This window comes from Ahaetulla prasina, chromosome 1 (genome assembly GCF_028640845.1).
Source record: "Ahaetulla prasina isolate Xishuangbanna chromosome 1, ASM2864084v1, whole genome shotgun sequence".
NCBI lineage: Eukaryota > Metazoa > Chordata > Lepidosauria > Squamata > Colubridae > Ahaetulla > Ahaetulla prasina.
Genome location: NC_080539.1, coordinates 360225377 through 360244647, shown reverse-complemented (window position 1 = coordinate 360244647; position 19271 = coordinate 360225377). Strand labels below are relative to the sequence as shown.

General features: G+C 43.2%; 1 protein-coding gene across 7 annotated transcripts in view; it reads left to right on the top strand.

Moving 5' to 3' along the window:
• The window catches only part of ANO8 (anoctamin 8), an 87999-nt gene that overhangs the window by 30957 nt on the left and 37771 nt on the right, over positions 1–19271 (top strand). For 6 of the 7 annotated variants that reach the window (XM_058163290.1, XM_058163285.1, XM_058163284.1 and 3 more), the window contains exons 3-7: positions 778–910; positions 4361–4499; positions 6889–6985; positions 10967–11083; positions 13512–13639. In XM_058163290.1, the coding sequence (XP_058019273.1) occupies positions 778–910; positions 4361–4499; positions 6889–6985; positions 10967–11083; positions 13512–13639 (614 nt within the window). The remainder of the gene's footprint in view (positions 1–777; positions 911–4360; positions 4500–6888; positions 6986–10966; positions 11084–13511; positions 13640–19271) is intronic. The other variant, XM_058163286.1, reaches the window with a different exon arrangement.

The window sequence follows — 19271 nt, the reverse complement described above, 5'->3', positions numbered from 1 at the left end:
GAAGGCCTGTGATTGCTACACATATCCCTTTTATTTTCTGTCTCTTGGGAGTGCTAGTCTTACCCAATGTCATACTGAGCATTATTTATGACACGGGACAAACTTAACCGGTGCCTCCTAATTATAGGTGAACTCTAATCCCCAGAAGGTCCAGCCAACTGTAACTAATAATGAGGGTGTCAGCTTTGGAAGCCATATTAGGCCGGAAGCTTCCCTGCTGCCACTTTCTCATGTGTGGGAAAGTAGGAGGGGGGATTTAGTAGAGGGGTTGTCTTTAGACATAATAGCATTCTTCCTGTCGGTCAATGTCAGGCTGATCTTGCATCTGGAAAAGGAGTGGTCGGAGTGCTGTCTCGAGATGGGATGGTTGGCGATTGGAGCATGTGATCGACTGAGGGGATGGTTTTGGGGGTTTTGATTTACTGAGGGAAAATCCGGACCTCTCAGATTCGGGTTTTCCCAGATGTGCCAGTTTACCTATCCTAGTAAATAGAACTTTGAAAGATGCTTGCATCATAGTTTTTACTTGGAGTTGGGTTTGTTTGTTTTTCCTGGAACGCTAACAGAGGGATCCTGAGAGTAGTAGGTTTCCAACTCTGTCCCAAAGCATTGGAACCATGAATGTGGGTGTTTGGGGTATGTTTTTATGTTTGGAGTGAGTGCATGAATGAATGAATGAATGAATGAATGAATGAATACATTAACTTCTAAATGGAGGAAGATTGCAACTAGTCTTCGCATAATTAGAAAACATGCATTTGTGTTTCATCCTACCAGATACAACTGATGACCACACATTACTATGGTTGTTGAACCACATCCGTTTGGGAATCCCAGAGCTCATCATCCAGATTCGGCATCACAAGCACACCCGGGTCTATGCATTCTTTGTCACAGCAACTTATGAAAGGTAAGTCTTCTTGGAGGTTGCCAAGAGGGATAGATGGGCAAGTCGGCAGTAAACACTTAGACAACCTAATTTAACTCCTGCTGGAGGAGGCACTAGAACAGGGGTCTCCAACCTTGGTCCCTTTAAGACTTGCGGACTTCAACTCCCAGAGTTCCTCAGCCAGCAAAGCTGGCTGAGGAACTCTGGGAGTTGAAGTCCACAAGTGTTCTGTCCCCTCCCTTCCTCCCCAAAACAATACGCCAGCCGAGGCCATCTGCCAGCAATTTACTTACACTTGGCCGGATTTCTTCTGGCAATGAAAAGTTCTGGCAACATTCCTTCACGTGCCAGCCAAGTCCTTATCAAGTAGCAGCATGCTGACAGACCGTTGCCAAGGCAACCAGGAGTCTGCAGGATGATCTAAAGTACTCACAAGAAATCCCAAAGCAGTCAAAAGTCAGTCCAAAGCAGTCAAAGAGCCAGTAGTCCATAACTTTGTCCAACACAAGAGCCTACGGAGCACTCTCCCTGCTTTTATCCCCTGTGGGGTGTGGCTCCATGACTCAGCACTCCCTGGGCCTGCCCCACCTTTTCCTCTGCTGTGCACACTTATCTCAGCGTCGCTGTTTCGCATCTAGCCAAGATTGATCTTCAGCAGTTGTTTCTTGGGGCGTTGCCAGGGAGGAGGAGGGGTCAGGGGAAAGAGGCTTGTCAGCTCCTCCTCCTCCTCCTCCTCCTGGCCTGCAGCTGGAACCTGGGATGGTGCCAGGGAGGAGGAGGGTCCGGGAGGGGGAAGGAGGCCTTGTCAGCTCCTCCTCCTCACTCTCCGAGTCATCCGGCTCTAAGAGGCCAGGCTCGGGGGGCGGAGCCACAACAACAAGTCTTAAAGGGACCAAGGTTGGAGACCCCTGCACTAGAAGGTTAGTCTAAAGCAATATTTCTCAACCTTTGAGGATGCTGGCTGGAGAATTCTGGGAGCTGAAGTTCAAATATCCTAAAGTTGATAATATTGAGAAACATTGGTCTAAAGAGATGGAGCAAAACCATGAAAACGAATATATTTTCCAGTATTACATGGTGGAGGCTCATATAGAATCAGACTACAGGTACTCCTTGATTTACAACCACAGTTGAGCCCAAAATTTCTGTTTCTAAACAAAACATTTGTTAAGTGAATTTTGCCCCTTTTACGATCTTTCTTGCCCCATTTGTTAAGTGAATAATTGCAGTTGTTAAGTTAGTAAAATGGTTGTTAAGTGAATCTGGCTTCCCCATTGATTTTTCTTGTCAGAAGGTAGCAAAAGGTGATCATATGAACCTGAGACACTGCAACGGTCATAAATATGAGTCAGTTGCGACATGTCTGAATTTTGATCACATAAACATGGGAATGTTGCAATGGTTGTAAGTGTGAAAAACGGTCATAAGTCACTTTTTTCAGCGCCGTTGTAGCTTTGAACAGTCACTAAACGAACTGTTGTAAGTTGAGGACTACCTGTAATACCCCATTTGAGCCAGGGTTATCTTCTCTAACATCAACAAACCTCAAGGGTCTCAGGAGACAGTTTCTGTACTAGCACCTTTTAATTTGGGGAGCTTGGAATTGAACCCAAGAGCTTATGCACTCAAAATATGAGACAGGAAAGATGGCTGAATATATATATATATATATATATATATCATGTGTTCATTATTCATTACCTTCCCAACAAGCAAAGTCAATGGGGAAAACCAGATTTGCTTAACAACTACATGATTCACTTAACAAATGCAGTGATTTGCTTAACAACCATAGCAAAAAAAAACTCATCAAATCGGGTGTGACTCACTTAACTATTGACTTTAACACTGGAAATTCTGGTCTCAGTTGTGGTTGTAAGTCTAAAGCAGGGGTGAAATGCTCCCGGTTTGGACCATATCACCTGATCCGGTAGCAATGACGGCGGGTGGTTCGGAGAACCGGTAGCAAAAATCCCTGCCCCCACCCTGCCACCCATGCCCGGCTGAGCCACACGATCATCAGAGGTTCTTTTTTTTTTTACTTTTAAAAGCATTTTTTCTTCAGCTTAAAAAATGCTTTTAAAAGATTCTGACAGTCAGTCAACTAAGTTGGGATCGTCAGAACCCCTTAAAAGCATTTTTTCTACAACCTCTTCAGCTGAAGAGGTTGTAGAAAAAATGCTTTTAAAAGTAAAAAAAAAAGTTGGCCATGCCCACCCAGTCACATTAAACCCCCACCACCAAGCCACGCCCACAGAACCGGTAGTAACAAAATTTACATTTCACCACTGGTCTAAAGGACTACCTGTATGAGATTCTAATCCCGTGATGGCAAACCTATGGCATGCGTGCCAGAAGTGGCATGAAGAGCCATCTCTCTGGGCACACCAACCATCGCCCGTTGCTTTTCCTGGTTCTGGTGCATGCGCTCTGGTCTTCACGCACACGGGAGCACCGGAAACTGGAAGAAACCCTGGCGCGCCAGAAACCTGAAGACCAGGTGACCAGCGCGCATGCGCACGCTGTAAACAGGAAGCTCACATAGAAGCATGCGTGCCTGTGAGCTGCTCTTCTGGTTTCTGCTGCTCCCCTGGGCACTCAGTGCTGAAACGGTTTGCCAACACTGTTCTAATCTGTTAGATATATCCTGAGAGATTTTACTATGTAGCTGTCTTGAACCTCTTCCCCCCCTACCCCTCCATAAGGGGCTCCACAGTTTCTCTGAGAAAGCTCTATGTTGCCAAAACTCTTATGTTATCAATGTGCCTCCAGGTGCATTTCCACCACAGAGAGATAGTGCAGAATGCAACTTACTGTAGGTAATATAATCTGTGACAATCTTGTGGTCTCTCAAAGGTCATTTGCTGAGTCCAGTTTCTCCTTAATCAGAGTAAACATAAAATAGTAAGACTACTTGCTGAGTTACAGAAAGCCGTAGGTGGATCTTACTCTATTTAATATTTAATGTAGATCTTACTCTATTTAATGTCAATACATCAAAATCAATACAGGACATATTTATTTATTTATTAAATTTATATGCTACCCATCTTACTATCATGGAACCTCTAAGCAGAGAGAAACCACATTATTCCAGCAAATGTAGAAAACCGAAAACAAGGTTAGAGCAGAAAATGTGATCCTTCTTTTAAACTTCTAGGACCACCACCCCCACAAGCCAGCGTAGTGAAGGAAAAGGGATTCTGGGAACTGTAGTTTAACAGCTGGAAGGGTAACAGGTTTAGTGTTCTAATTCTAAGTGGATTTACTTAGGTGTTTTTTTTACCCATTGCTGAATTGAAATATTTTTCACCCATCTTTTGGTCAGCAAAAAACCACTGGCATGAATTCCAGTATCAGCTAAAAAAAATTTGCGGGCTTCCATTATTAAGATCATCTTTTCTACAAAACAAAAGCTGGAGAGCTGAGAACCTCATTTTCTCACTCTCCTGTTTGCCCCTCTCTTGGCAGTTTGCTCCGGGGCGCAGACGAGATTGGCTTGCGAAAGCCTGTGAAGGCTGAATTTGGAGGTGGCATGCGCGGTTTCTCCTGCGAGGAAGATTACATCTACGAGAACATAGAAAATGAACTCTATTTTTTCACTTCTCAGGTGAGTCCTGTGGGGCAGGGAAGGGGAGAAAATCTCCTAGCACTGACGAAGTTACCTAGTTTGGGTAATGAAGCGTCTGCAAGGAAGCAGGCGAGCTCAGAGAACGCCAAGGAACCCCCATGTCAACCCTAAGCTACAAATATTCTCCTTGATTAGAAAAATCCCATTCCCTTTGGTTCTAGTTGCTGTTTGGTAGAAAATCCATAGATTGTTAAGGACCTCTACAGACAATCCTGCTGGGTTGCTTGAAAGATTTGCCAGGTCAGACAAACTCCGGTTTCCACAAAGACTTATTACTTCAGTGCTCTCCGGAAAGGAGGCCAGAGACCTCTCTGATCGGTCCCCAAGGAGCTGTTTTTTATTAATAGTTTGCCACTCTGCAGGGAGGCTCTGTAGAGTCCTTATAGCTAATGGCCTCTGTTTCTCTTTCTACCATGAACTCAGTTAAGACCAGGGGTGGGCTGCTGGGGGTTCCACACGGTTTGGGAGAACCTCTAGCTAAGATTCTGTGCAGTTTAGAGAACCCCGAAACCATACTCCTGGCTGACCCTGCTCACCCCACCCCTCCCAGAAATCCCCTCATGGCCCATTTTGGATGCAGATAAGTGCAGGGCACACGCAGAGGCTCGAGGAGGGTGAAAACAGGCCTACCGGAAGTTCGGGAGGGCCTCCAGAGCCTGAGGAGGCCATTTTCGTCGTCCTGGAGGCTCAAGGAAAACCTTTGGAGCCCGGGGAGGGCAAAAACACCCCACCCCCCCGCCGTGGTGCAGGAGGCCAACTAGGCCATGCCCACCATGGCCACGCCCACCCAGCAACTGGACAGAGAACCCCTTGCTAACATTTTTGAAGCCCACCCCTGGTTAAGACCCAGGGCTATGTGTTGCGTTCGTGTCCCCGAAGCTTTGAATGAAGCATCTGAAATCCCTATGAACACTGCCTACAAATTGCCATGTTTACTGAAGACAAAGAGGGAGGATCATGTTGACAGGATTGTATTTATTTAGTGTGAAATTCAATAAAATTCAGTGGAAACGAAATCAAATGTCATTCAAGGCTAAGAATGCCTCGTGGCTAGGCTTGTCATAATCCAGACTTCCGAATCTGGCAGCCTAATTAGCACAATATTTCAATTAGACTAATAAGCGAATTCACCCATTTCCCAGTCATTGGATGCGTTTTGAACACAGAGAGCACCCTGACACACCCGCCTCTGGCTCTCCTTTCTTACCCCACTGTTAAGTTCTCAGTAAAGATTGTGGTTGAATTGCAACCTGTCTGGCCTCAGTTTGTACCCACCGAGTCTCACTAGAGAGCACCCACAATCTCCATTTTTGAGTGTTTGGTTTCAACAAACTTTCTTCTTCCCTCTGGGATCCCATGGGAGCATCCACTTAGGCAGGGGTGGGATTCAAAAATTTTAGCAACAGTTCTCTGCTCGGTTGCTGGGTTGGCGGGCCATGGTGGACATGGCCTACTTGGCCTCCTGCACCATGGTGGGGGAGGGGGGTATTTTCACCCTCCCCAGGCTTTGGAGGTTTTTCTTAAGCCTCCAGGAGGGCGAAAATGGCCTTCCCTGGGCTCCGGAGGCCCTCCGGAGGTCGGAAACAGGCCTGTTTCCAGACTTCCAGAACTTTCGGGAGGCCTGTTTTTTTGCCCTCCCAGAACCCCATGCGGGCCCTGCACTTACCCGGCATCCAAAACAGACCGTGTGGAGACTCCTTGGAGGGGAGGGGCAGGGCGGGGCGGGGCCAGCCAGTCCTAGCAACTACAGGTTCGGTGAACCAGATATAAAATTAGCATCCCGAATCGGTCGAATCCCACCTCTGCACTTAGCCTCTCATTTTTTTTTTCATTTAGGGCAGGGGTCTCCAAAGTCGGCAACTTTAAGATTGTGAACTTCAACTCCCAGAATACCTCAACCAGCTATGGTAGCTAGGTAATTCTGGGAGTTGAACTCCACAAGTCTTAAAGTTGCCAATTTTGGAGACCCCTGATTTAGGACTTCCCTTTCTAATGCCTGATCTTTCCCATGCTGTTATAGCGCACCCCTATCCATAGCCCCCCATACTTCAACTCTACTGCTCCCAGCTAATAGCTTTATCACATCTGCAGATCAGTCCTGCACCACACAAAGCCATATTTCCTGCATGGACAGCTTTGTTGAGTGTGGTTATTTTGTCAGTCCTGGAACAGTCTGTCCTCTGTCTTCGCTTTGTTTGGAGTTGTGTGTCCCGATTCACAGCTGGTTGGAACATTGTGATCCAGTAGGAGAGAATTAATGGCTTTCAAGAGAGCTGTAGAGACACAATCCAGTCATGGACATGACTTACTTTGAATGAGAGGATGTTAACCACCCAAACTCTTCATGGCTTTTCCATCCTGCTTTCAGGAACGCCAAAACATCATCAGGTATTGGCTGGAGAACCTGCGGGCCAAGCAGGGTGAAGTGCTGCATAACATCCACTTCCTGGAAGGGCAGCCAATCAGTGAGTTGGGGACAGAGAGGATAGCAGATGGGATGTACTCAGTGCTGTGCATCTGCCAATTAAAACCAGAATTGGGGTGGGGGGGGGGTTGCACACGTTTCCTTGCCATGCTGAATCTTCTCTGTGCCATGTCTTTTGCATTTGCTAGCAAAGTCTGGTTTTGAACTGAATATTTACCTATTATTCAAATCTCTATAGCCACCCTTCTCATATGTATGATATTGGACAAACAAACGATTAACGTAATTTCATTTTAATGTATGCAGATTAGTGTACATTCAAAGTGACAATAAAGTATTCTATTCTATTCCTATTCTATTCCTATTCCTATTCCTATTCCTATTCCTATTCTATTCTATTCTATTCTATTCTATTCTATTCTATTCTATTCTATTCTATTCTATTCTATTCTATTACATTCTCTTCTATTACATTCTCTTCTATTACATTCTCTTCTATATTCTCTTTTCTATTCCTATTCTATTCTACTCTACTCTATTCTATTTAAAACAAATGTAAAAACAAGCAATATTTTCTTGTTTAAAAGCAAATAATATAAAAGCATATAAAATAGGTACTAAATACATAAAACATACAGCCCTTAGTAGTCCTTTACTCACAATCATTCATTTTGCCGCTTTTCAAAGTTATGTCAGTTCTGAAAAAAGTAACTTATGACCAGTCCTTGCACCTACAGGGCAGCATCCCCTTGGTCACGTGATCAAAATTTGGTGCTTGGCAACTGGCAGGTATTTACAGTGGTTGCAGCATCCCAGGGTTATGTGATCATCAGGCAGCCTCTAACAAGCAGAGTCAATGGGGGAATTCGCTTAACAGTTGCATGATTTGTTTAACAACTGTTGTGATTTGCTTAATAAACGCAGCAAAAAAAGGTTGTAAAACTGGGTACAACTCACATCATGACTGCCTCACTTATTGACAGAATGTTTGGGACCAATTGTGGTCACAGAGCAAGGACTACCTATCATCCCATTCATCGAAACAATTGGTTCCGCCACTGGTCCCCATGCTTTTTGGTAAAACCATTTCTTCAAGACTTTGCAAAAAAGCCAGAAGGGGATATAATGGCAGCATCAAATTAAAATAATAACTAATCTCATAAATCCAGGCATGCTCATGTCCATTAATTTGGATTGTCTCATCAGTGATTTATTTTAACAGAAAAGGGGTTGGGTTGGGGTTAGCAGCTAGAATACTTGGGCCAAACCTGGCCCTTTGAAGGGTTAGTCTCTGATCCTCACCTATCAATCTTGAAACAAAACTGCTGTAATTGGAATTTTAGCTGAACATATTGTCTGAGACAGCTGAACATATTGTCTGAGACAGGCACCACTTCTTCCTTCCTTCCTAAGGGGCACCTTGTAAATTGAATCGTAGATCAAGACCATTTTTAAAAAGAACGTTTAATATTCATTTGCCAAATTAGATGCTTTTGTTCCTTATTTTCCCTGCCCCTAATTCCCATGTTCAAGCCATCCCTGAAATTGATCATGCTGGAAAGAATTTTAATCAAGTGAAAATTTAATTAGGGCAAAGTGTAGAATTGCAAATGCAGGAGAACGAAGTAAGTTAACAGAACATTTATCTTTGCCTTCCTTCAGCCCTGGACAGCTAAGGTGTCGTTTTAATATTTAATACCAATTTCCCTGAAATTATGGGGTAGGGTGGGCTGGAGTGGGGCTAGATGAGAGGCTGGATAGCTTAAGGCACCCTTGTCTTAGATGAAGGTGCTGTAAATTCGGAGAAGGTTGTCTTTCAATGGCTGGAAATTATGATTACAGTACAAATACTCCTTGACTCATAGCTATGTGTTTAGCGACTCTTTGAAGTTAGAACGGCACTGGGAAAAAGTGACTTACGACCAGTCCTTGCACCTATGACCATTGCAGCATCCCCACAGTCATGTGATCAGAATTTGAGTACTTGGCAACCAGTATGTATTTATGATGGTTGCAGCATCCTGGGGTCATGGACTCACCATTTGCAACCTTCCCAGCTGGCTTCCAACAATGGCTACATGACAATTCAGATTAACAGAGTTGAAAGGGACCTTGTAGGTCATCTAGTCCAACCCCCCTGCCCAAGCAGGAGATCAGGGGTGAAATCTAGCAGGTTCTGACAGGTTCTGGAGAACCGGTAGTGGAAATTTTGTGTAGTTCAGAGAACCAGAATGGAAATTTTGAGTAATTCAGAGAACAAGCAAATGCCACCTCTGGCTCGCCCCAGAGTGGCGTGGGAATGAAGATTTTGTAGTATCCTTCCCCTGCCATGCCCACCAAGCCATACCACGCCCACTAAGCCACGCCCACAGAACCGATAGTAAAAAAAATTGAATTTCACCACTGCAGGAGACCCTACACCATTTCTGACAAATAGCAACATTCGCTTAACAACTGCAGCAATTCATTAGAATAGAATAGAATAACGGAGTTGGAAGGGACCTTGGAGGTCTTCTAGTCCAACCCCCTACTTAGGCAGGAAACGCTACACCACTTCATTTAACAACTGTGGCAGGAAAAAGGTCGCAAAATTGGATGCAACTCACTTTAACAACTGCCTTGCTTTGCAATGGAAATTCTAATCCCAATTGTGGTCGTAAATTGAGGGCTAGCTACATTTGCACATAAGAAAACCAGAATAGAAAGAAATCACACAGGAATCGTACCTAGTTCAACAGTGGAAATGAAATAAATGTGAGGGAGGAATGTGAGGAGGAATAATAAAGATAGGTTGCTTATTATAAGAGTCCCAAGCATTAGGTCCCACACATGTTATTTTAATCTATCTTAATCATTGCTGTCAAAAGCATCAGGGCACATAAAAAAATGAGAGCTTTGTTCATCCTGACTTTTTTCACCACACTGTGCAGACACCCTGATCTCTATAATAATATATCCTAAATATATATTAGTATGCACTTGAAAGGAAGATGATGTTGAATTTAAAACAGTCACCCTGTAAAAGAAATTAAGGGGGGGGGCTGCTTATCCTTCCAAAAGCCACACAATTAATCTGCTATCTTTTTGAAAATCCCTTAAAATTTATCACATACAGCAGGCCATGGTAGAAAGCAATTTTATCACCCCATGCTGATTATGGGCTGTTATTCCTTCATTCTTGGCACTTCCTTTTCCAATATAGTAATATATCCATTGTTTTTTCGCTGCTTGTCACCGTTTCCTGCTTGTTTTATTGTCCTAATAAGTTGCATGACACCTAAATTGGCTCATTTGATTGCGACAGCCGATAAACTGAACAAACAAAGGAAATCTGGATAAAATCCAGATCATTCGGATATGATCCGTTTGAGGGCCAAAACACACATCGTTTATTTATTTATTTCTCTCTCTTTTATTTCTCTTTGCATTTTGAGTTCAGTTGTTCCTCTTACATATTGTGGTATTTAAACTTGGATCAAGCTCAAGTTGTGTTGATTGTTCTCATGCACACGATGACCGATTTTGCCTCTGGGCCTGCCTTGACCATAGTTAGAAGATAGACAGAGTGAACAGGGTTAGTCTCTGGTTTGAAAAAGTTCACACCTGTAAGGCAAACAAAACATAGGCAGAACAGGACAATCCAGAACCTTCTGAGGGCAGGAAGAGGAACTATAGTGAGGAAAAGCCTCACTGTTTACCTTCTAGTAAATCATTGCTATTTTATTAATAGACCAAAACAAAAACACCCACAGTACTTGACATTAATGCTCAGGGAACGTTCTCAGCAGGACCTTCCACCTCAAAAGGCAGGCTCCCTTCTTGCTCTGGAATGCATTTCCAGATTCAGTCAGCCTGTTTTGTGGCCTATTGCTAGCACAGTAGCTCTCTGCCCAGGGATGTAATTGACCATGGTAGTGCCAAGGAATGGGGCCCAGGGGCCTATGGTTAGTGTGGAGAGCTAAGAAAAGAGATTTCTGGATTTTTGCTCTGCTCTGTTCTTCTTCCTTCCTTCTTTTCACAGTCCCTGAGCTGGCTGCTCGTGGTATCCTCCAGCAAGTCTTCCCCATCCACGAGCAACGGATTCTGAACCGGCTGATGAAATCGTGGGTACAAGCCATTTGTGAAGCCCAGCCTTTGGGTATGACCCCTTGACTGACATAGGTCCCCACCTAGAATGTTTATTTGAGTCCTACCTGCACACTTCTGGGTTTTTTCTCCCTACAGTCTACTAAAGTAGCTCATGAGATTTGTTTTGCTTTATTAGAGTTGAAAATTAATGCTATTCCCCCCCCCCCCATTTGAAATCATAAACTGCCTAAGTAAGTCACAGCTATTGCTTGCCCAGCACAAAGGCCCCGACTCTCTAACATGACCTGAACCCAACCATTTCTCTGTAAATGTGGTAAAATTTATTTTATGCTTAGTCAGATCAGCATAAGCATTTTACGATGCAGATTTCACTAAGCTCAGAAAACCAGATCTACTATAACCCAGGCAAACACCAGATAGCAGTAAAGTATTATTTTTCTGGGTCTCTTTGCTGCCATCCAGTGGTTATGGAGACCTTGCAATTCAAATATTGTATAGTAGCAGTATCAGAAGACAGCTAGAAGTTGTACATCATTTTCTAAGTGTGTGGAGTTGCCTTCATAGATAAAGGTAAAGGTTCCCCTCGCACATATGTGCTAGTCATTACCGACTCTAGGGGGCAGTGCTCATCTCCGTTTTAAAGTCGAAGAGCCAGCGCAGTCCGAAGACGTCTCCGTGGTCATGTGGCCAGCATGACCAAATGCCAAAGGCACATGGAACGCTATTACTTTCCCACCAAAGGTGATCCCTATTTTTTCTACTTGCATTTTTTACGTGCTTTCGAACTGCTAGGTTGGCAGAAGCTGGGACAAGTAACGGGAGCTCACCATGTTACGTGACACTATGGATTCTAACCACTGAACTGCCGACCTTTTGATCGACAAGATCAGCGTCTTTAGCCACTGAGCCACCGCATCCCTATTGTTGCCTTCATACTATATATGAGAAAAGACACTCACCAGAAATGAAAGAAGCTGCAAATTATGAGGGCGGGGGAAAGGTTGGAAGTGAATTATTACTGCAAAAGATGAGGAAGAAAGATGGACAGGGAGAAAAAAAATAGTTAAAATAACACAGTCAATGAATAAAGATTGGTTGAGGTCAAAACAAGGTTGAGAAAATAACAGAGGATTTTTTTTGGAAGAGGGCGAATGATTTGAAGTTTTACTTAAATCACAGCAAATCTATCATGGTAAAAAGGTTTATTTATTTATTTTTTATGGCTACCTATCTCACAAGAAGTGCCTGGGAAGCAGCATAGCATAAAGATATAATATATCAAAAAGTAGTCATTAGTAAAAAGTTAATACTTACTTCTTTATTAAGTCATATGGCCACCCAATATATGGAAAATGAAGAACGGATGGGGAAGTTTTTAAGTGCAGATGCTGGCAGAGAAGTATGGAGTCTCTTGAGAGGAGACTATCTTTGCCTCTGGGAGAAAGTTGTCAGAAAATCTCAGCAGGTGGTAGCATCTCCCTGAACTTGGCTGACCTTGAAAAAAGCAGAGCTGGGTGGTATTTATTGTAGGTGTGGGTGAGGCACCCTACAGGCTAGATGGGGTAATCTAAAAATATTTCAAAAGACATTAATGGCAAATGACTTCAGTATTGTATCCAAGAAAAGAGCTTGGACGTTGCCCCGTGGTTGTAAGAATTTAGCTTGACTCCTAGTTGGACTGTATCTTTTGTTTCCTAAGGGTCTCCTTAGCATAGAAGGGCATTAGCAGCCATCACATTCCCATCAATTTAGGCTGGTATTTCTCAACCTTGGCAACTTGGCTGAAATGTTTTAGAGAATAGAATAGCAGTCAGTGAGGCTACCGTAATGTGGGAGTCACATCCTTCAACTTACAACTGTAGTTGAACCCAGAATTATGGTTGTAAATCATTGCAATTGTTAAGTGGGTCACTATGTTTCCAGACCCTATTTTACATCGTTTTTTGTGGCGGTCGTTAAATGAATCCATTTTACACAATGGACGCTTTTTGCGAAGTAATCAGCAAACAATTGACAAAAAAAAAAAATTGTAGGCAGCCAAGTGACTGGTTGTAAGTTGAGGACTACCTGTGATTGCAGTCAACAATATGGTTACTGCATTCTGAACAGTCTTCAAGGGCAGCCCCATGTAGAATGTGTTGTAGTAGTCCAGATGGGGTATAAATAAGGCTACTTGTACTTCTGAATTTGCTTTCACGTTACCTGTCCAGAAAAAAGTGTTTAAGCTGAAAAGTCCCAGAGCATTAGAAAAGTGAATGGAGATAGGATTGAAGGGTTGGATAGTCACTCTACCTCACAGCTGAGGAAAAAAGTCAGTCTAGTTCCTTGCCTCTTTGTCAAATTAATGAAATATAATTTATTCTTTGATTGAACTGAGAGATTTCTGTCATAGCACAGTTTCAGGAAAGAGTAATTTTGCCTTTTATTTCAAGTTTCATCCTTATGTTGTCTTGAAACTCTTCCTCTTCTTCCACCAGATGAAATATGTGACTATTTTGGGGTGAAGATTGCCATGTACTTCGCATGGTTGGGCTTCTACACGTCAGCCATGGTATACCCTGCTGTCTTTGGCTCCCTCCTCTACACCTTCACAGAGAATGACCAGGTGAGGCGTTGAAGTGCATAACGATGGCATGATGGCCTTCTGGATTTGTTCTACTTCTACCTGAAGAAGCTGGGAATCAGATTTCTGGTAGGCTTAGAATAATAGACGGTAGTCATTTTCACTCTTTCTCTTTTTTCATATTTCATTACTTTTTTCCTTCCTGCTCAACATCTCTAACGATTAAGCTATAGGCTATTTGGAATCTTAGACCCTAATACCAATTACAAGCCTCTTAAATACCCTGTGAATTTTGAACTATAATAATATAATAATATAATATAATATTAGATATTTTGAAATAGTTAAATATTTCAATTATTGATATATATTTGAAATAGTCAATATTGTTGGGGTACAAGCCAAATATCCTATAGCTTCATTGTTATTATTGATTGAGATAAAGAGAAGGAAGGAAAAAAGTAGTGAAGTGAGGAAAAAGGAAAAAGAATGAAGATTACTACTGTAATCTTCTATATACATACTATAATCTGCGCCTCAGAAGCCCTGTTCGGCCATCCAGAGGAATCACCTGGCCCACTGCAGGCCAAAATGGAGCCTCTGGGGGCCGGATCCGGCCCTCCAAGGCTCCATCGGACCCCCTGCGGACCTCCCCCGGCTGTTGCAGGTCTTTGACCTGCAACGGGCCGGAGGAGGCCTGTGGAGGGTTGAACGGAGCCTCAGAGGGCCAGATCCAGCCCCCGAAGGCTTGGATCCGGTCCCTGGGGCCCCATTTTGGCCTGCAGAGGGCCGAACGGAGTGTTGGTGGAGCGCACAAGGCTGAAGAGTAGTCTGCTTGCTAGATCTTCACAAGGTAAGTGATCCGGCATGGCAGGTTGGGGGGGGAAAGCAATTTGGGGAGCATGAGGTATTTCAGAGGGTCGGGGAGGCCTTGGGTGGTCTTAGGCAGGTGGCCTGTTCCATCAGTAGGCCCCCATGGCCTTCCCCACCCTGAAATACCTCATGTGCACTTAACGAGCCTCGCATTCGATTAGCAAATGTTTGGGTGAAAGGAGGGAGTGATTTCATTCAAGGTACGAGATTCACTCCCACGAATCCTCGGGTTACAAATAGAATGGGCAGGTTCCATTTCATTTGTAACTCGAGGACTACCTGTACATTATACAGTATATATACATAGGCCTCCAACAAATCCAATTCTCAGCTGCTTTAGATAGAGGTAGAACAAAATCAGTGGCATCTATTCACAAGGAATTATGCATAGAATTATGATTATATTCTCACCATTGATTTGCCTCAGAATTCATGGATTGTTTTCATGAAGAGCAGCAGGAGGGGACAGAAATTTAACAGCAAAGGTGGGGGGGGGGGTGTCCCAAAGGTGTTTTATTCAAAAGGCACCTGGACTTTCCTTAAAGACATTTCGCTTCTCATCCAAGAAGCTTCTTCAGTTCTCAGAAGTTCTGAGACTTTCCCAAAATTGAAGAAGCTTCTTGGATGAGAAATGAAACATCTTCAAGGAAAAACGAAGTCTGATTACCTTTTGAAAAAAGCACTTTTGGGACAACCATGACCTGGATGACTGAGAATCTCTATAGACAGAAAAGGAGGCTGGATAGAAAAGGAAAAGGAAGAAGAGGCAGGATTATTCATGAGAAGAAAAGTTATAGAAGGCTGTTTGTGCTTTGGCATCCTGAAAGGGAGCGGATTATGCAGAAGAGTTCGAAAAACAAAAGCCCTTTAAGAATCTAATGGGAAAAGGGCAGAGAGACGAAATCTGAATAAAATGCTGATCTACAAGAACGGTAGATAGCTCTCCCTAAAACCATTTTTACAGCCTCTGCTACCCTTTGGCATCCAGTTCCCTTCCCTCTTTGTGATCAATGAGATCCATGCAGATGAAATTGTAAATGGTGGAGAAAAACACTATTTAAGCTCCATCTGGATTGCTGGAAACTAAGAGAATGGAAAGCTCCTTTTGACAGATTTGATGCTGCCTAAAATTGCCCTATTCACCTGCCTTTGGCAGAATCCAAATGCATGCAGACGGGTGGTGGGATGGGTGGAAGAAGAACTCATCTTTATGTGTATATTTTATTTCTATGCCGAGTGTTTCTCAACCTTGGCAACTTGAAGATGCAAATGGTCCTCCACTGATGATCACAAAGGGGACTGGAACTTCTGTGGCTAAGCAAGATGGGGCACATCCAATTTTATGATATATATTTCTTTGCTGTGGTCCTTAAGCAAATCACTGTGGTCATTTAAGTGAATCACACAGTCATTAATCTAATTCTGCTTTCCCCATTGCCTTTACTTGTTGGAAGCCAGCTGGGAAGGTGGCAAATGGTGTTAATGTGACCTTGAGATTCTGCAACCATTATAAATGCCTGCTGGTTGCCAAGTGCCCAAATTTTGGTCATATGACCACAGAGATGCTGCGTCAATTCTGAGCGTGACGACCACTCCTAAGTGTGAGGACCATATATCTTTTAGCTCTGTTGTAACTTCAAATAATTGCTAAATGAATGGTCATAAGTCGAGAACTAACGGTATCCGTATCTGGACCTCAGTTCCCAGAATTCCCCAAGCAGCATACTGACTAGGGAATTCTGGGAGTTGAAGTCCACACATTTTCAAATCCCCAGGGTGAACAAACGTTGCTCTATCCACGTATTAAACCTATCCGCCCTGCCACTTAGATGTTCTCTCTAGATTCCTACATAGGCTAACAAAGAAGAAGCAGGAACACTCACGTTCAGTTTACAACATTTCTTGTTATCGTTGTTAAGTGAATCACACAGTCATTAATCTAATTCTGCTTTCCCATTGCCTTTACTTGTTGAAAGCCAGATGGGAAGGTGGCAAATGGTGTTAATGTGACCTTGAGATTCTGCAACCATTATAAATGCCTGCTGGTTGCCAAGTGCCCAAATTTTGGTCATATGACCACAGAGATGCTCGTCAATTCTGAGCGTGACCACTCCTAAGTGTGAGGACCATATATCTTTTAGCTCTGTTGTAACTTCAAATAATTGCTAAATGAATGGTCATAAGTGAGAAAATAGTCATAAGTTTTCAGTGCTGTTGTAACTTCAAATAATTGCTAAATGAATGGTCATAAGTGAGAAAATAGTCATAAGTTTTCAGTGCTGTTGTAACTTCAAATAATTGCTAAATGAATGGTCATAAGTTGAGAACTAACGGTATCCGTATCTGGACCTCAGCTCCCAGAATTCCTCAGCCAGCTTTGCTTCTGTAAAATCTCCATTCCCTCCCACTCCAGGGGAAGCTTTTCTGGCTGAGGAACTCTAGGATTTGAAGCCCACACATTTTCAAATCCCCAGGGTGAACAAACGTTGCTCTATCCATGTATTAAACCTATCCGCCCTGCCACTTAGATGTTCTCTCTAGATCCCTACATAGGCTAACAAAGAAGAAGCAGGAACACTCACGTTCAGTTTACAACAAGACTGTCTGTAGGCTCACCTTATTTCCTGCTTCATGATCGTTTAATGATTCCATTTCGTTCTTGCCAAGAAGCCCCTAATCCTGTTAGGCAAGGAGTTGCAAAGGAGAACCTGGAAGAGAGTGAAGTGTCAGCATTTTCAGCATCATTAGCTTCTAAATAGGAGGAGCCATCTTGTCCAAGGATGGTGCAGAGATAAATAGCAGTTTTGTTTTCCTCTTTCTGTGAAGGTTAATCCGATCCTCCTGTTGTTGCTGAGCTGTAACTGCCAGCATCATCATTGGCCATATAGGTCAGGAGTCTCCAACCTTGGCAACTTTAAGACTTGTGGACCTCAACTCCCAGAATTCCTCAGCCAGCTTTGCTTCTGTAAAATCTCCATTCCCTCCCCACTCCAGGGGAAGCTTTTCTGGCTGAGGAACTCGTAAGAGTTTCTCATAAATACGAGTCAATTGCAAAGCATCTGAATTTTGATCACATGACTGTGGGGATGCTGCAGTGGTCATAAGTGAGAAAAATGGTCATAAGTTTTTCAGTGCTGTTGTAACTTTGAACGGTCACTGAACGAACAGTTGTAACTCAAGGACTACCTGTACTTTTTCTTTAGAACTGTTTATTGCTGTTATTCATTGCTTTATTGGCTACTTTTCAGAGTTATCTTTGCCAGAGCAGCTCATAATGTTGTTTAGAAAAACAAGCCAGAGAATTCACGCATAACTTTCCAGGAATAGATTTCTACAAAATTAGTGGAAAAGACCCCATGGCCAATTCTCACCACCCCAAGACTTTTTATTTATTGATTTTATTTATGAAATTTATACGCCTGCCAACCTAGCAGTTAAAAAGCATGCAACTGCAAGTAGATAAACAGGTAGTGCTTCGATGGGAAAATACCAAGAATTTAAAAGGAGGAATGTAATAGTAATATATAGGCCACTCTTCTCACTATCCAAAGGTTCTTTGGATAGGTCCCCTTGCTGAAGGACCATGGAATTCAGCCTCAGCATAGACATTTGCTACAAATTAGAATAGGGGTGTCAAACTCATAGTGTCACTCATGGCGTCACGTGACGTATCAGGACTTTTTCCCCCTTGGTTAAACCAGGTGTGGGTGTGGCCACATGCGGTTAGGATGGGGGAGGTGTGTGCGTTGACCCACCTGCAGCCCTCTGCACCCCATACTTACCCATCAAGCTCTTTGCAACACAGGTTGCAACGACGCAAACAGGCAGTTGTGGGCAACTCTTAAATCAGCCTGTAGTTTTTGCATGATGTTGCGTGCAAGTATGGAAATCAGTGGCTTGGGCCATGATGTCACAAAACATTCTGTGTCATCTCCTTTTAGCCCCGGGAATGCTAATGGGTCTGAGCAACTCTGGGAGTTGAAGTCCACAAGTCTTAAAGTTGCCAAGATTGGAGACCCCTGCTTTAGAGTCCAATCTGGCTTTCAGCTGTTAAGGTAAAGACTTCTTTCAGTTCTTAACTAGTGGCTTCTCTGTGGATAGACAAGGAGGCTAATCAACCACCTGATAGCTAAGGAATGCACACGTGGTGCAGTTGTGACTCCTTAAGACTTTAAGCATACCATTATGTGGTGTGTATTACAGTAAACTCAAGTCTTGTGTCACTTAAGGCAAAATATCGCAAGATCTTCCTTCTCCAAATGCCGTCATACTTGGCAAACCACCTGAAGCTAGGCAGAAATAGAACAGGGAATGCTTGGAATCAGTTAGAGCTTACTGGATCATATCGAAGTCCCACTTTGTACTATTCTAACAGTGGGAAAGCTTTATTTCCTCTATGAAGAAAGACAATGCAGAAACAATAAGTGTCCTTTGTAATTCCTTCCAGGATCTTCTATTCAGATGACTTGCCTACTGTATACCCACTGAGATTCTGCTTACTGTCCTGGCAAACCATTTGACATTTTCTCTATAGTTTCTCAGTGTTTAAAAATGTAACCAAAGGACCCTAATTCCACCCATGGCTGCTAAGGCCACAATAAGATAATTAGTTCTTATATGTTTTACCTATCCATTCCCAATGGACAGGTACAAAAATCCAGTGCCTGATGATGATGATCAGACATTAACTGAGGATGGATCTAACATCTTTGGAAGAAATATCCATCTGGTTCGGTTCCAAGTGAGGAGAAAGGCACTGGAGACAAAATGAAGGCTGATTGGAAAGAGGGTCCATTTATTG